The sequence below is a fragment of the Microplitis mediator genome, chromosome 3 (genome assembly GCF_029852145.1).
Source record: "Microplitis mediator isolate UGA2020A chromosome 3, iyMicMedi2.1, whole genome shotgun sequence".
Lineage (NCBI taxonomy): Eukaryota > Metazoa > Arthropoda > Insecta > Hymenoptera > Braconidae > Microplitis > Microplitis mediator.
The window spans coordinates 18,643,041-18,661,773 of NC_079971.1; the positions used below are offsets into that span (position 1 = coordinate 18,643,041).

The window sequence follows — 18,733 nt, forward strand, 5'->3', positions numbered from 1 at the left end:
CATTGATGAGCTGTGTCCATTAAAATGAAAAAATCTAAAATGTGGAGCAAAGTGGGCCGCCATCTAAAAAAATTGTGTAAGACAAATTTATTGTTCATTTTACTTTTTTTAAATTCTACACTTCAAAAGTGTTACGAATAAGCTGTGATCATAAGAAGTTATGAATTTTAAAGTATGGGGCAAAGTGGGCCCCCTCCAAAAATTTGTCATGAAATTTTTTTTCATTTGCTTTACTTTTTTTAAGTTTATTTAAATGCATGCTGAATTGAAATTTTTCAAACAGCGCTCTTTATTTACGGATTCAATGCGGTCAGTGTAAAAATTGGGCCCATGATTCTTGTGGTGGAGTAAAAAATAAAGTCGTTCGAAGCTACACGTGCGATATATGTAAATAAATGTAAATAATAATTGTATTTGTTTTATTTTGTTAAAAAAGAAATAACCTAATTAGTTATAAGTAATTTTGTAAGACATAAATAGGCTAATATGTAATATTAATATATGTAATAATAATAATATGTAATAAATTAATAGTCGTCAAAAAGTAAAGGTGACTTGTTATGAGAGTGTTCATGAAAAATTTCAGGGTGCCCACTTTGCCCCCAAATTTTTGAGGCCTTCCAAATTTTAGGGGGGCCCACTTTGCCCTCCCCCCTCCCCTATAAGATTATTGTATAAAATTTTATATAATTTTATGAAATTGTATAAAACATTATAAAATTTTATAAAATTGCATCTAAATATTACTTCTCTTCTAAGGACTTACTTCATAAAATTATATAAATTTGTATAAGATTGTATAAAATTTCATATAATTTTATGAAATTGTATAAAACATTATAAAATTTTATAAAATTTCATCTAAATATTACTTCCCTTCTTAGGAATTACTTTATAAAATTGTATAAAATTTTATATAATTTTATGAAATCGTATAAAACTTTATAAAATTTCATACAATTATATCAAATTTCATTTAATTATTACTTCCCTCACTAAGATCTTACTTTATAAAATTGTATAAGATTGTATAAAAATTTATATAATTTTATGAAATTTTATAAAAGTTTATACAATTTTATAAAATCTTATCAAATTTCGTACAAGTATATGAAATTTTATCTAATTATTACTTCCCTTTTAAGATCTTACCATATAAAATTTTATAAAATTCTATGAAATTTGATAGAATTATATAAAATTATATGAAATTCTATAAAATTTCGCTGTACAGTCTTATAAAATTGTATAAAATTTTATATAATTTTATACAATTGTGTAAAACTTTATAAAATTTTATTCTATTTTATACAATTTTATAAAATGTCATACAATTTTATAAAATTACATTCATCTATTACGTTCCTTACTCAGAGCTTACTTTATAAAATTTTATTGAATTCCATAAAATTTTATAAGATCTTACACTAATGGAAAAAATTAAAGGATCAAAAAAAAATTCTAAATTTTTAGGCGATTTTCAACAGGCTCTAACTTTGAGAGAAATGGTCGTACAAGAAAAAAAAAAAAAAGGAAATTGTAGCTTCAAGTATCTACTTTTTGGATTAGAACTTAAAAATTTTTTAGCGTCAGCGGTTTTAGAGTAATCTTAGAAAAACCAACGACAAAAAAATTTTCAAATTTTTTTAATTTTTTTTCTTTGGTCTCCGGGCGTGGAAAAAATTATTTTTGCTTAACTACTATGAGGTTCGGATAACTTGATTATTCAGCTTTAATTTCTTTTTTTATGGACCTTGATACGTCCACTTCTCGCCGAGATATCGGTCTTCAAATGGAAAAGGATCCTTTTGTCTTTGATTATCGATATCCCAGAAACCATGATCGCACAGAAAGTTGATGGTGGGTTTTAAAAACTTGAATAAATTCCCTTCAACGATTAGCCATTGCTTGTCGAAAAAAAAATTTTTCCTATCGTCACATGAATTTAAAAATGCAACAAAAAAAGGGCTTTTTGTGGTTTTTTAGAAAATCAAGCGCTGAAACGAAAATATTGTGGAAATCGATAATGTTGACTGTGCATTTTACAGTTCAATATGTCCACAAAAACCCTGCAGAGAGCCAGATTAATCAAACCAGCCGTTTTTTTGTTTCACGCGATCAAATTTTTAAAACAATTAAAGGATCACGTTTTGTGCTCTGAAAAGCTCATAATCTTTAACAAGATGAAAACAAACATTTTTTCGGAGCTTTGTCCACAATTTTATTGCAGACAGTGCTTAAATTTCCAAAAAAGAGAAAACTTTTTTTTCGAAACAAAAATTTTCAAAAAAAAAATTTTTTCAAAAAAATTTTTTTTCGGAATAACTTTAGGAAATTTACAAAACCAACACCCTATAATTTTTAACACGTTTACGTCTCTGCATTCCGTGATTTTACTGATCTCTCAGTCATTAAATTCAAAAAAAATTTTTTTTTTTTGAAATTTTTGTTTTGAAAAAAATTTTTTTTTTTTTTTGGAAATTTAAGCACTGTCTGCAATAAAATTGTGGACAAAGCTCCGAAAAAATGTTTGTTTTCATCTTGTTAAAGATTATGAGCTTTTCAGAGCAAAAAACGTGATCCTTTAATTGTTTTAAAAATTTGATCGCGTGAAACAAAAAAACGGCTGGTTTGATTAATCTGGCTCTCTGCAGGGTTTTTGTGGACATATTGAACTGTAAAATGCACAGTCAACATTATCGATTTCCACAATATTTTCGTTTCAGCGCTTGATTTTCTAAAAAACCACAAAAAGCCCTTTTTTTGTTGCATTTTTAAATTCATGTGACGATAGGAAAAATTTTTTTTTTCGACAAGCAATGGCTAATCGTTGAAGGGAATTTATTCAAGTTTTTAAAACCCACCATCAACTTTCTGTGCGATCATTGGTTTCTGAGATATCGATAATCAAAGACAAAAGGATCCTTTTCCATTTGAAGACCGATATCTCGGCGAGAAGTGGACGTATCAAGGTCCATAAAAAAAGAAATTAAAGCTGAATAATCAAGTTATCCGAACCTCATAGTGGTTAAGCAAAAATAATTTTTTCCACGCCCGGAGACTAAAGAAAAAAAATTAAAAAAATTTGAAAATTTTTTTGTCGTTGGTTTTTCTAAGATTACTCTAAAACCGCTGACGCTAAAAAATTTTAAAGTTCTAATCCAAAAAGTAGATACTTGAAGCTACAATTTCCTTTTTTCTTTTTTCTTGTACGACCATTTCTCTCAAAGTTAGAGCCTGTTGAAAATCGCCTAAAAATTTAGAATTTTTTTTTGATCCTTTAATTTTTTCCATTAGTGTATAAGATTTTATAAAATTGTATAAAATTTTAGAAAATTTTAGAAAATTTTATAAAAACATTTTTTCCCGGGAGCAATAAGTTTGATCAATTTTTTGTTCGTTTTTTACATTCAACGTGTCGATGAATCAATAAATTGAAAGAAACGCTTGTTAATAAAGTTAATTGTTTTCTCTACTGTTAAATGTATTTATACTTTAGGCTTCAAAAGTCAACTATTTTATTATTATAGAATGATTGCCAGCAGGTCATCGGACGTTTAATTTGGAGTTTATCACAAAATTTACCAAAGTATTTCTATCACAGGATATACTGCTATTATTATTTTTAAAATGTTACAATTAGATGGGCATTATATATATTAGGGTATGCCATTTTGAGGCGACTTTTTTTTTCAACAAAGAAACAGGCTGAAAACTTATAACAGAGCTATGCTGCTACTCTGGTCGTCCTTTTTAAGGGCGCCACTAGAAGTAATAACGGCCTCCCAGAGCCGGATCTTAGATCATCAGGGTCGTTGTAAATTAATTAATTTGTAAGAGAAGGAAGAGGAAGGATAATTTATAATTATTAACACTTTATTTAAATAATAATTTTTACCTTTATTTGTATGACTTTATAAACCTTTTATACCTTGTAACACTTATAAACCTTATTACTACCGTCAACTACCTTTGACGTTTTAAAACTTATTTAAGCCAACTACCTTTGGCTATAACACACACACACTCACACTAAGTCCCCTGGACTATAATACACACACTCGACTTAAGTAAACCTTAACAATCGTCCACGCGGTCACCAAGACCCTCTACGTGGCTAAAACCTTATTTTTATTTTCACGCGGTCCCCTGGACCCTCTACGCGACTTTTACCTTAACAATTAATTCATTCACGCGGTCCCCTGGACCCTCTACGTGATCTAAAACCTTTACAATAATTCACGCGGTCACCTTGACCCTCAACGTGATTTTACCACTAACAATTTTACTATCACTAACACTGTTTTCACTTTTAACCCACACATTCTTTTAACAATTTTCCTTTGACCAATATTAAAATCCTCCAATTCAATTCACCGTTTAAAATTACAAATCAATTAATATACAACCAATTAACCGTCCTTCATTAACAATAAAATTAATTAATTAAAATTTAGTTTAAAGATATTATTATTAATTAATTAATTTTTAATCAACTGTCTCACTATTACTTTTATTTCCATTTTCATTTTATCTGTAACCACAATAAATTTACGTCAGAATTTCCAATACCACATTTACCCGATCCTCCAAAGTATGCGTCACTGACTACTTTTGACTTTCCTTGATTCTTTTCTGTTCCGTTCAGACACTTGATTTTCTTTTATTGTTATTAACTTAAATTACGATAATTTATTAATTACTATTATTTAATAATGTTAATTATTGATTAATTAAATTTTATCTCAGACCTTTCGTGTCTGTTAACTTTGTCTTATTCAGTTATTTAACGGTCTCTTTATAAATTTAAATTATTTATTTTAATTAATTTACTTAATTTTATTTATTTATTTTAATTAATTACTTTTATTTAACGCGGACTCGACCACGAAATTTCTGGCTTGTGTTGTCACACAATAGGCCTAGAATTTTCTACGACGCAATAATTCCGGCAATGGCCTGGAATTATGAACGACACCCTGGATTCGGCTGAAGGGCCTGGATCTGGTTAGACAAACGTCTGGCTTAAATTAATTTTAACAAAATTTACACTAATTAATCTATTACGGGCCTAGACGCGGATTTACCCGACGAACGACTAAGTATTTACGTGAGTTAAATTAATATTCTGGCTTGGGCCTAGAACAATTAATTTCATTAATACCTGATTTTATTTTTGATGTTTTCCGGTAGCTTTGTCTCCGTCTGGTGGTTCGTCTCGTCAGGTTCCTTTGGCTCTCCGTCTTGTTCGTCAAAGTTCCAAATTTACTTGTACTCTACTGCGTTAATTCAGCGTCTCCATCCTCGGTGATCTGTCCAGTTGTATGTGTAGGTCTTGATGGCTACCCGGCCCTGCCGGTTCTGCCTTTGTACGTCTTGACGGTTAGCCGGCCCTGCCGGTTCTGTGTTTTTACGTCTTGATAGCTTCCCGGCCCTGCCGGTTCTGTGTTTCCTCTGCTGCTGTCTTGCGTTTTTAATAATTTTGCTCGAGTATCTTCGGTGGCTATCGGAAAACCACTCCTCTACTAATTTATGATTGGGCCTAGCGTAAGAGTATTTTCAATCAGCGCGCCCGGCGACAAGTCGAAAAACTCATTAAATTGCTCGTTTGGGGTTGCGGGCAGGGTAAATGACCATCAGCGAAAAATCGCGATTTTGGTCAATAAAATAACTCAATTTTCCCTGTTACACTCCCCCCTGCCAGACTGTTGCCCGGGTTAGCGATAATTGAAAATACCGGTCCAACTTAGTGTTCATACATGAAGGCCTTGAAATTGACTTGATGTTTCCGATATTATTATTTCGATAGACAAAGATGATGTAGTTGAAATCGAGTCTACTACTTGTGATTCTGTAACTGGCTCGCTGGACTGCCTAGTTACAGAGGTTGGAAATGACATGTCAGCTTCTGAATAAATTGGTTTCTTCACTGGTTTAGATTTGGTCTTCGAGTTATTTACTTCTGAGTCTTTAATTATTTTTCTCTTGCCTAACTATCGAGGCCACCAAATTACAGTTGAGATTCCGATCTAGCTATCCTAGATCTACTGATACAATTTTAATTTTCTATTATGTGGACTGATGGGCTTCCGACTTCCATACAACTTAGTGACTGATCATCTCTGGTGCTAGAAAATATTCTCTTGATGTTACGACATTTGTTGGCATTGTAGCTAGATGCAAGTTATTGCCTGGAATGAAATGTTGCGGCGAGGTTGACACTTCGTTGGCCTGCAATAATTCATACCGGCTATCTGGTAATGAAGAAGGGCCTGGATGGGAACACTGCGGCGAAGTCGAGACTTCATCGGCCTGCAATATCCTCAACCGGCTAATATTACTGTCTAGAGTCGTTTATTTAACCCCTTTTATTATTCCATGGATATTCTGAGCCGACGGGGAGTTCAGTCCTGGTGTTAATCGTTTTCCAGTTGTTTCCAGGGCTGTCTTTATCCTCTTGATGACTTGGAATTTTATTATTTTGCAACGAATTTTCAGGTAGATTATTCTTTACGAACACCAGTTGATTACAGTTATGTCTGGAATGACCAATTTCAAAACACACGTTGCAAACTTCCCGTCTTGGGTTTATACAAGCTCTGAACAGGTGACCGTATATCCCACAGTTAAAACACGGTTTGGTAAATCTCGGAAAAGCTGACGAAGCTTCACCAAACCTGGATTTAAATCGGGAAACACATTTAATTTGCTGGTGACGTTGCTGTGATTTTGTTTGGCTTTGACTGGAATTAATCTGAGCTGAATTCTGCTGAGTTTGATGACTGATGTTGTTAGCTGTAGTCTGAACTCCATATTTATTCTCATATATTCCAGATGATTTAGATCTCATAGGATTACAACTAGAGGGTTCTGACTCTTCTTTATAAATCACGTCATTGACTGGAGACTGCATTATGTTAAGTCTGGGTTTTTCTGGATATTCTACTAGTTGAGTGCCGATAGTAGGTTGTTGAGCTTCCTCAATGCAGCGAGTTGCTTCGTGTAGAGCATTGAGTAGATTTTCGTATGTAGTAACGGGTCTGGCGAAAACTAGAGTTCTCAACTCGTCTGTTAGACGATTACGGATACACTCAACTTGTTCAGCTACTGGTGGAGGTCTCTGCATCGCCTGGTATTTTTGCTGGATCTTTAGCGCAAATTCGGTGACGTTATCTTCAGGTCTCATTTTCATCCTGCTAATCTCCATTATTAATTGTTGGTCAGTTGCAGAGCTCCCAAACGCCTTTTTAAGCTCTTGTTTAAAATGTGCGTAGTTCACCCAACGAAGATAGTTGACATCAAACCAACGTGCTGCAGCTCCTCGTAAAATGTAGCTCATTGCTTTCAACAGTTCTTGTTCTGTCCATCCTTCTCTGTGAGCTCTGGCTTCAGCTGCGTGCAGGAAGTCATTTACCGTCATATTTTCTTGCGGAAAATGCAAATTGCCCATTTTTAGACTATGTAGAATATTTTTCCACCTTTTTCCATCAGGATAAGACTCATTGGACCTGCCTAGATTCTGTTGAAAAGCTGGAGTAGGAGCGGGTACCCTCGGCGAATTGTCAAAACAACTCTGGGCCTGAGGATAATCCCCTGCTCTTGTTCTCCGGTAATCATTGTTGCTATTTTGATTTGACAACGGAATCTGGCAATGTTGACCCATTTCTTGTTGTTGGATTAATTGCAGTTGGCGTATTTGATCTTGGAGGTAACTTATACGATCTCCCATCGATATCTGGCTGTTTTGATCAGCTCTATCATTCTGATAATTATCTGGTTGACTGTGCATCAGAGATTGTTGAATTCCAAATGGTTGTTGGTATTGAGGCTCATATCCTGGTGGTTTTATCGCAGCTGGATACTCCCCCCTCGCCAAACCTTGACCCATCGGGGCAAAGGTTGAACCGTTTGACTTAAATTCAGCTGCTCTCGAATTTACTGAAGAATTTGAGCACCAGGAGTTTTCCCATGAATTCAACCTGTCTGTAATTTCTTTATTTGAAATTAGAACTTCTCTAACCAATTGAGACAATCGATTTATTGATGCAGCAGTTTCTTCGTTAATTTTTCTTTGATTAGATGACGATTGACGTATTTGCTGCATATTATTGTCTAATTGGTTGAATAATCGTTGCGTTTCTGATGGAATATCGCCTCCGAATTGATGTATTCCGCCACTATTTTCAAATCGATCATTTATTGCTTCCTTTTGCCAAAGTACTTGCCTATGAATGTCCTGGGCCTGCGTACTGGGTGGAAAATCCGATCCATCAGCGGCTATGAACAATTCATGGCTACCTCTATTTAAAATTGGAGTTAATGAATTAGTCTTACTTCTTGAAGTCACCCAAGGTGTTGTTCTCGTTGATGTTGAAAATGTAAGCACTGTTGATGATGTAAGTGATGCACTTGAGTTGGGTGTGTTTGTCAAGCAGCTGCAATCGTTTCCTGCTGACAACCGACGCGTCTTCATGACTCCAATATTGTCTAAATCTTGTAATTGAGTAAACATTTTGATGTTTACAATGTTTGACAATTTATAAATTTAAAACAAAAATTTTTTCAACTCAAAAGAATGTTGATCGTTTAAGTATGACAAATCTTAATCTTTCGATATAAATTTTAAGTCCAAAGAAACTTAATCTTTTTGTTTTTCGATTTTATGTCCGAGGATTATTCTAAATATAGAATTATGACGTGTCCCAAAATTAAGTGAAGTCTAAGCCAACGACTACTTTACTTAATCATATTTTCCGTGATAATTATCCTAAATATTTCTAGTTTTATATTAGTTATCATTATTTTGTAAAATTACATTTTTCCACGAAATTTTCTTTACCGCCAAAATATTTTTCATATAAAACTTTTTCCACGATGACCACACTTTTTCAAAATTAATTTTTAGCACCAATTTTTGACTTAATAAAATTTTTCTCAAACACTCAAAATTTTGCTTTTTCTTTCCGCACAACCATCCACTTTATTTGCCAATTATAATTAAACTCCTCAACCTTACTCTTACAAATTTTTACGGGGGTTTTTCAAAGTTGGGCGCCAAATATAACAGGGCTATGCTGCTACTCTGGTCGTCCTTTTTAAGGGCGCCACTGGAAGTAATAACGGCCTCCCAGAGCCGGATCTTAGATCATCAGGGTCGTTGTAAATTAATTAATTTGTAAGAGAAGGAAGAGGAAGGATAATTTATAATTATTAACACTTTATTTAAATAATAATTTTTACCTTTATTTGTATGACTTTATAAACCTTTTATACCTTGTAACACTTATAAACCTTATTACTACCGTCAACTACCTTTGACGTTTTAAAACTTATTTAAGCCAACTACCTTTGGCTATAACACACACACACTCACACTAAGTCCCCTGGACTATAATACACACACTCGACTTAAGTAAACCTTAACAATCGTCCACGCGGTCACCAAGACCCTCTACGTGGCTAAAACCTTATTTTTATTTTCACGCGGTCCCCTGGACCCTCTACGCGACTTTTACCTTAACAATTAATTCATTCACGCGGTCCCCTGGACCCTCTACGTGATCTAAAACCTTTACAATAATTCACGCGGTCACCTTGACCCTCAACGTGATTTTACCACTAACAATTTTACTATCACTAACACTGTTTTCACTTTTAACCCACACATTCTTTTAACAATTTTCCTTTGACCAATATTAAAATCCTCCAATTCAATTCACCGTTTAAAATTACAAATCAATTAATATACAACCAATTAACCGTCCTTCATTAACAATAAAATTAATTAATTAAAATTTAGTTTAAAGATATTATTATTAATTAATTAATTTTTAATCAACTGTCTCACTATTACTTTTATTTCCATTTTCATTTTATCTGTAACCACAATAAATTTACGTCAGAATTTCCAATACCACATTTACCCGATCCTCCAAAGTATGCGTCACTGACTACTTTTGACTTTCCTTGATTCTTTTCTGTTCCGTTCAGACACTTGATTTTCTTTTATTGTTATTAACTTAAATTACGATAATTTATTAATTACTATTATTTAATAATGTTAATTATTGATTAATTAAATTTTATCTCAGACCTTTCGTGTCTGTTAACTTTGTCTTATTCAGTTATTTAACGGTCTCTTTATAAATTTAAATTATTTATTTTAATTAATTTACTTAATTTTATTTATTTATTTTAATTAATTACTTTTATTTAACGCGGACTCGACCACGAAATTTCTGGCTTGTGTTGTCACACAATAGGCCTAGAATTTTCTACGACGCAATAATTCCGGCAATGGCCTGGAATTATGAACGACACCCTGGATTCGGCTGAAGGGCCTGGATCTGGTTAGACAAACGTCTGGCTTAAATTAATTTTAACAAAATTTACACTAATTAATCTATTACGGGCCTAGACGCGGATTTACCCGACGAACGACTAAGTATTTACGTGAGTTAAATTAATATTCTGGCTTGGGCCTAGAACAATTAATTTCATTAATACCTGATTTTATTTTTGATGTTTTCCGGTAGCTTTGTCTCCGTCTGGTGGTTCGTCTCGTCAGGTTCCTTTGGCTCTCCGTCTTGTTCGTCAAAGTTCCAAATTTACTTGTACTCTACTGCGTTAATTCAGCGTCTCCATCCTCGGTGATCTGTCCAGTTGTATGTGTAGGTCTTGATGGCTACCCGGCCCTGCCGGTTCTGCCTTTGTACGTCTTGACGGTTAGCCGGCCCTGCCGGTTCTGTGTTTTTACGTCTTGATAGCTTCCCGGCCCTGCCGGTTCTGTGTTTCCTCTGCTGCTGTCTTGCGTTTTTAATAATTTTGCTCGAGTATCTTCGGTGGCTATCGGAAAACCACTCCTCTACTAATTTATGATTGGGCCTAGCGTAAGAGTATTTTCAATCAGCGCGCCCGGCGACAAGTCGAAAAACTCATTAAATTGCTCGTTTGGGGTTGCGGGCAGGGTAAATGACCATCAGCGAAAAATCGCGATTTTGGTCAATAAAATAACTCAATTTTCCCTGTTACAAACTTGTAGGAAGGTGAGAAAAGAAGCCTGTTCAAAGCGGAGCTCTTAATATTAATATTTAGAGGTGCCTATTTCTAATTTTCCATTTCCCATTTAAATAACATGGGAAAAAATTTTTTTTTTTTTTTAATTTTTCTAGCTCGGCATTTGCACCTCATATAAATAAGTTCATAAAATATTCTTGTAGAGAATTTAACGCTCTACAAAAAAAGTTTCCTATCATTTTCTGATAAATCCGTTTATTCGAAAGTTATTGGAGCTGGAAGTCAAATCTATAATAAATTTCCAGATCTTGTAACATTTCCAGCAAAACTATCAGACTTATCAAAAAATGTCATAGCACTCTTCTTGTAGACAATTTTATTCCCTAGAAATTATTTGAAATGAAGTTTATATAAATTCCGCATTGTTTTCTAGTTATTTTATTTTAATGTTAAGATTTCAGAATAGATTGGTATGGGAATAGTTCCCATAATATCATAAAAATTGTTTTTTGCAAAATAGTGTAGAAATTTCCCTCATGATATGAAGAGATTCAAATCAAGTTTAATCGACGTTAAATTTGTAAAAAAAAAAAAATTGTTGTTAAAAATTTTAATGTTTTTGGCAAATACGAATTCTTTTTTCAATCATTGAATGTTTGTTTTTATATTTAATAATATTTCTGTGTATTGTAGAAGTGATTACCACACTTTTCGTTAAATTAATTTTTTTCATGATAGTATGGGAACCATTCCTATAATGTTATGGGCAGCATTCCCATAATTATAGGAACTGCTCCCATAATTTATGGTCATAATTCCTATGTTGGTATAGGAAAAACTTTTATAGAATTATGGGAACCATTTCCATAATTTTCTTTCCATGTAGATACTACAATTCAGACTGTTCATTTAATAATTTTAATGATATTTTCTATCATAAAATTCAGTTTAAAAATTGTACTATCACTCGATGATAACTTTTACCATAAAATTCTCTCCGTTTAATATTCATCGTATTTTGTCAAAATGCAATATATCTCCGCACCAAAAATATTGTTTGTGATGGGTTTTTTTTTTTTTTTTTTATCAAATTTCTTACCAACTTTAATTTTCAGTTTTTTCAATTAATCTTATTCGTAAATTGTTACGCTTTGATAAATTGCTATTTCTGAACTCAGAGCAATTAAATTCTCTTAACTTATCATAACGGTTATATTCTGTAGTTTAATGTCTGTATTAAACAGTTGACAGAATAAAATCAGTTCCAAGACGTACGTTGGGCTAAAGTTCAGTTTTTGGCTCAATTACGGCTGTAAATAATTTTTGACGAGTTCTTTGTTCGGTTACACCAACGATGAAATTAATATTACACACATTTATTGTTATTAAAGTACTGAATTTTTTTTTAATAACGATAAATTCATATGTAATATCACCCCACGAAACGACAATAGATAGAGAGCTTGATCCAACAAATTATTTTGAACCGGGACAACCAATTAATATAACTCGAAGGTCATTGGCTGTCAAAGAGAGAAGATTCCTATGGGACGACGGTATTATTCCGTATGAATTCAAAGACATATTCAATGGAAAACAACGGAAATTATTTAAGAGAGCAATGAGACACTGGGAACAATCGACTTGCATAAAATTTGTTGAAAGAATTAAAGACGCTCGTGGTAATTATTTACTGTTCACTAAATTAGACTGTGGGTAAGTTGACGATTTTTGGTAGAAATAAAATAAAAATTATACGATAGTAAGTACACAGAAAGAAAATTATGGGAACTTTTGCTATGCAATATGGAAATAGTTCCCATAATGGTATAGGAATTGTACCCATACTATTTTAGGGATGGTTCCCATAATGTATGGGAATAGTTCCCAAACCATTATGGGAACTATTCCTATAATATTATGGGAATTGTTCCTATACTATTATAGAAACCATTCCTATTAATATAGGAACGGTTCCTATAAAATATAGGGTTCATTCCTATATATTATAGAAACAATTCTTATAAATTATAGGAATTATTCCTACCCGAGTAGAATTAAAACTCATAGGTGGCCAGCCCGTAGCTAACAGATTTTAGTTATACCTCATCACTGCCTAATAGAATTGGCCAGCCATAACCTCACTATGTAACGCCATCTTAGCCGATGGCTGACTGATCAAAACAAGCCAGTAGATAGATTCAAACATATATCCAATAGCTAGGTTAAAACAATGAGGTAGTAAGTGTGCAATTATAAATAGCTAATCGCTGGCTAAAAAAATGAGCTAATGACAAGATATGAAAAGTAGCCAGTGGCTAGCTAAAAAATATGAGTTCACAATGACTCGAAAATTGAAAAAAAAAAAAAATTTTTTTTTGTTTTTTTTACACTGGCTTTACAATTGGTATTTAGATTAATTTTATTATGAGTTTATCATCGAATTAATCGTGATGTCCAGTTGGTCGGTGACAGGAGTTGAACCCGGATCCTTGGGATGATGAGTCTCGCGTGTTATCCACTGGGCTGCTACTGCTCGTTGGAATCGACTACAATTTGATGATCCATGTATGTTTTATACAGTGCTATCTGTAACTAATAGTGACTAGACAACTATAAGATACTGGTGAGGTGAAATTTATTTTTTAAGCAGCTCCATCTGTAACTAATAATTACTGGACACCCATTAGATACTGGTGAGTTACATTTATATTTTTATGCAGCGCCACCTGTAACTATTAGCGACAAGATAACCATGAGATATGGGCGAGGTGAATTTTATTTTTTATACAGTTCCATCTGTAACTAATGTTAACTAGACAACCATGAGATACTGATGAGTTGCAGTTATATTTTTATGTAGCGCCACCTGTAACTATTAGCGACAAGATAACTATGAGATACTGATGAGGTAAATTTCAGTTTTTGTACAGCTTCATCTGTAACCAATTTTCGTTGGATAACCATGAGATACTGGTGAGTTCTAGTTACATTTTTATGTAGCGTCGTCTATACTTATTTGAGGTTAGGTTGATTTATTATTATTTACTAAGTTGATGCTTATTAAGCTGAGTATAAATTGGTTACAATATTATTTTACCTTCTAACTAATGGATCGTAAAATTTCGTGAGATTAAAAAAAATTTTTTGTTCCAAAAAGGTTTTTCTCGCTCCCAGAAAATTTTCATTTTTATTTCATGATGTAAAATTTTTCCTAGGACAATTGAAAACTTTCTGCGTCAAGAAATCCTTTTTTTCTGTCTAAAACAATAAGTATTATCTAGATAAAAACCAATAACAAATCAGTAAATTCTTTTTTTTATAGCACCATCCGTAAATAATAAGTAGTGACCAGCCAGGAGTTTACAGTTAGCCATCTTTTGAATTGAAAATTTTGCTATCTATAAATAATCATTTTGAACCAGCTGTGAGGTAATGATTAGTCAGTGTTACATTTCTATAGAGCGCCATTTGTAAATCATAGATAATGGCCAGCTATCAGTTTGTAGTGAGTCGTCTTTTGACTTGAAAACGACGCCATCTATAAATAATTATTTTGAGCTACCTGTGAGGTAATGATTAGTCAGCGTTAGATTTCTATAGAGCGCCATTTCTAAATCATAGATAATGGCCAGCTATCAGTTTGTAGTGAGTCGTCTTTTGACTTGAAAACGACGCCATCTATAAATAATTATTTTGAGCTAGCTGTGAGGCACTAGTGAGTCAAGATTTCATTCTTGTACAGCGCCATCTGTAAATAATAAATATTGTTCACTCACGAGATATCGATGAGCTAAAAATATTCTTGAAACAAAAATTAGCCAACGGTGAGCTCGTTATTAGCTAAATCTGCTAGCTAGTAATGGTGAGCTAGTGACTGGCTCTAAACTCATCTTCATTAGCCAGAATTCTACTCGGGTATAATTATAGGAACTGCTCCCGTAATTTATGGTGATAATTCCTATGTTGGTATAGGAAAAAATTTTATAGAATTGTGGGAACCGTTACCATAATTTTCTTTCCTTGTAATTATGAATAAACTGAAATTATCAGATGCTGTTCATTGGTCGGCAAACGAGGCCATGGAATACAGTATATTAGTCTAGCTAATGGATGTGATATATTTGGAACGGTTGTTCACGAATTGGGTCATGCAATAGGTTTTTTTCATGAACATAACCGTCCAGATCGTGATGATTATATTGAAATATATCAAGCTGTCATTGAAAAAGGTAATATTTGAGCACCTATATATGCATACATACATTAGTTAATGAATAATATTCATTGAAGAAATAAATATATTGCTGGTTCGTACGCCATCCTGTAGGTGATGAACACAATTTTAAAAAATTCAACGCGAGGACTGTACATACTTTGGATCAGCCTTATGATTATCTTTCAATAATGCATTACCCACCAGCCGAAATAACGAACGCCGGAAATATCAATGTCATTGTACCGAAAAAAAAAGTTGATGGGCGAACACCGGAAATTGGTCAAAGAAAAGGAATCAGTCGAGGTGATATTGCTGCAACAAATTTACTGTACAATTGTCCAAGTTTGTATTTTTGTTGTTTAATATTTTTTTCTGCATTTTTTTGATAAAAACACTTTACCTTTCAAATAATTTTGGTAAATCGCAAATTAGTGAACTAATAACAGGAGCATAATTTGAAAATGTAAAGTTTTGAATTTATCTGCGATAGTACTGCTTGATAATTGTTTTGTATTTTTGCTTGGTGAGTAGGATGTGGAGGTACATTATTAGAAGCTAAGGGCATTTTCAGTCCACCATCAAAACTAAATGATTCGGAGGTAGATTTCGAATATTGTCAGTGGACAATCAGGGCTGCTCAAGGCGAAAGAATTAAACTCGTCATCGCACTATTAGATATTCGCAAAACTCCTAATTGTTCTACTGATTATTTGGAGATTCGGAATGGCTACCAGGCTGATAGTACTGCCTTAGGTCCGTTTTTGACAGTATTCAGTAGAAATAATATCAATCTTTGTTACAATTAAATACGTAATCTGTTCAATTTAGGTCGCTACTGTGAAGATGTTGGATCGGCCACTATAATTGCGAGTAATTTTGTAACCGTAAAATTCGCGAGATCTCAATTAGAAAACAATCGTCCGGGGTTTATATTGGAATACGAGGCTATTTGCGGCGGTGATATTCATTTAGAAAGTAATGATACTTATTACTTAGAATCACCAAATTACCCAGAGTCCTACAAACCGTATAAACAGTGCCATTGGAACATCAAGGCTCCTTACAAGCATTATATAGTAATTGAATTTGATTACTTTGAACTTGAAGAAAGTAAAGGTTGTAAAAATGATTTTGTAAAAGTACAAGAGGGTAGAAATGAAAATGCGCCAATTATTGGAAAGTACTGCGGTAAAAACGACTACTTGGAAGTAGCTTCTCGGATGAAAAGAATTTTTCTGACGTTTGTTACCGATGGATCGAAAGAAGCGGGAGGTTTTTCCGCTGCCATTTCTACAAAACTCATTGATAATAATGATCCAACTTCTTAAATAATTTTCAAATATTAAACTCTATTTATTAGCAATAAGTTCATCAATTTTTGGTTGTTTGTAATATAACCTTCCGATTGATTAATAAATTTTAAAAATAAGTTTATCGAGAAAGTTCATTGCTCTCTTTACTGTTAAATGTATTTATACTTTATTTTACAAAAGGCCCACTACTTTATCATTACGCGCCTAATGATAGTGACAATACCTCTTAAACTTATAAAGACTCGTAGATAAGGACCTCTTTTGTAGAAAATTTAATTTTCTACAACAAAGTTAAATTCAAAATAAAAAAAAAAAAAATTATTATGTCAAAGACGCAATTGATAAAATTTAATATGATATTCCTATAATTTAATTTAAAAATTTTAATTACAGTGTAATAATAGAAAACCTTGTTGTGAAGGATGCTATTGCTATATGAATAAAAGGTGGGAGCGATATTGTCGCCAAAAATGATAAATCATTCCATCTAGAAACTTGCGGACTTAAAGAAATTAATAATTTTATTTAATAAATTTTTTTCTTGTAGTAAAATAATGAAAGACGCAGAAATAAAAACCTTTTATAGCAAAATACCCAGACTACATGAAAACTGTTTAAATTGAAGCAGTTTTATAATTTTTATATTACAAAACAATTTCAGCTATTAATATTGATTTAAAATGTGTTTTGAAATTATCTGATGTTTTTGTGAATTATAACTACGTAGAACAAACAATTAACTCGAAAAGAACGATCGAAAATCGATAAAATTTTCGTGCAAATTTCGTGTGAAAATATTCAGTAGTTTTTGCGTGATGGGCGTTAAAAAAAATACCTATTATTTTATAGATATAGATAGAACTATTAATTTATATATTTTCATAAATAAAAAGAGTTTGTATATTGACAAAAAATTTATGAAAAAAAAAAATTGTTTTATTTATTAATGAAAAAGTAAAGGTAAATAATTGTGAAAATTGATATTTGCTCGATTTATTTATTGACTTCTGTAAATTAGTGATATTTTCTTCTCAAACAAATAAGTAGCCATACATTAAGAATACTTTTTCTATTTATAAATAAAAAAAAAGGTATTTTAAAGAAACAAAATAAAAAAAAATTTTTTTTTTTATGATGAATTAATGAAGATGCTGATATATACATTTAATTATAATTACATATCATACAATATAATACAAATATCAATCACTCATGATGTGGTGCATAAAATGATCACTGTGCACGATTAATACATAATTTTTAAATAATATCAATTCGTTCAATTTAGTCAAGTAAGAGACCTAGTACCCGATCAGGAAACTAGTACCCAATCACTCATGTATTTGTATATCTGCATTTACTAGGGGGTGTGCAAAGAGTTCGAACTTACGAATTATTTGCATCGAATCGAATCGAGATATTCGCACTCAGATTCTTTGAATTATTCATACATTCTCTAATTATTCGAAAATTTACAAATAATTCCAAAAATTTTTTTTTTGAATCACTTAAAATTGCAATATTTTTTCTAATAATTCAAACTTTTTCAGAGGTAAATAGAACTTGAACATGAATCTACAAAAAAATTATTATTGGTTACTTTAAAAACTGAGCTCTTCGTTTAATAAAAATTGAATATTTGAAAGCTGATCAAAATTTTCTCGATTTGAATCGAATAATTTAAAAGTTAGTAAATAGTAGTATATAATTCAAAAACTTTCGCATAATTCGAAAAGATTTGAATAATACGAAGATTCGGATTATTCGAAAAGTTACGAATAATTCAAAAATTCAATTCGAAATTCGAATCGCACACCCCTTATATTTATTAGATCTACCAAATATAGATATACAAATACACGGAATAGTCAAGTACTAGTTCCCTGATTCGGTACTAGATATTTTACCTCATAACATAGTTAATATACTTAAAATTTATTTCAAACTTAAATGTACACAAAAAAAAAGGATTTCTTGGCGCAAGCAAAAATTTTGTATTGCGAAATGGAAACAATTTTCTTAGGACTAGAAAAAATTTCTTGGCGTAAGAAAATTTTTAGTCTTTCCAAGAAAATTTTCGTTTTCAACTCATAATGCAAATAATTTCTCAGAGCAAGTGAAAATTTTCTTAGAACGACTAAAATTTTTTGCGTCAAGAAAACCGTTTTTTCTGTGTAGATATTTT

The 18,733-nt window shown here is 32.2% G+C and overlaps 1 protein-coding gene across 2 annotated transcripts; it reads left to right on the forward strand.

Annotated features, from left to right (window-relative positions):
- Nucleotides 1-14,720: 14,720 nt before the first annotated feature.
- On the forward strand, nt 14,721-18,725 carry LOC130664809 (protein tolkin-like). 2 transcript variants are annotated; one of them, XM_057464914.1, is made up of 4 exons: nt 14,721-15,248; nt 15,347-15,538; nt 15,767-15,988; nt 16,064-18,725. In XM_057464914.1, the coding sequence occupies exons 2-4, from the start codon at nt 15,424-15,426 to the stop codon at nt 16,561-16,563; spliced, it is 837 nt and encodes a 278-aa protein (XP_057320897.1). In that variant the 5' UTR covers nt 14,721-15,248; nt 15,347-15,423; the 3' UTR covers nt 16,564-18,725. The 2 variants fall into 2 exon arrangements, with proteins under 2 accessions (XP_057320897.1, XP_057320896.1); XM_057464913.1 differs by having other exon boundaries at nt 14,726-15,248; nt 15,347-15,577.
- Nucleotides 18,726-18,733: the final 8 nt, after the last annotated feature.

What these genes read in the sequence shown, in the direction of transcription:
- LOC130664809 (XM_057464913.1), top strand. Translation starts at nt 15,424, where the DNA reads ATGCATTACCCACCAGCCGAAATAACGAACGCCGGAAATATCAATGTC. An exon ending in TTTACTGTACAATTGTCCAA is followed by an intron (nt 15,578 to 15,766) that starts GTTTGTATTTTT and finishes CTTGGTGAGTAG; the next exon opens with GATGTGGAGGTACATTATTA. An exon ending in GGCTGATAGTACTGCCTTAG is followed by an intron (nt 15,989 to 16,063) that starts GTCCGTTTTTGA and finishes TGTTCAATTTAG; the next exon opens with GTCGCTACTGTGAAGATGTT.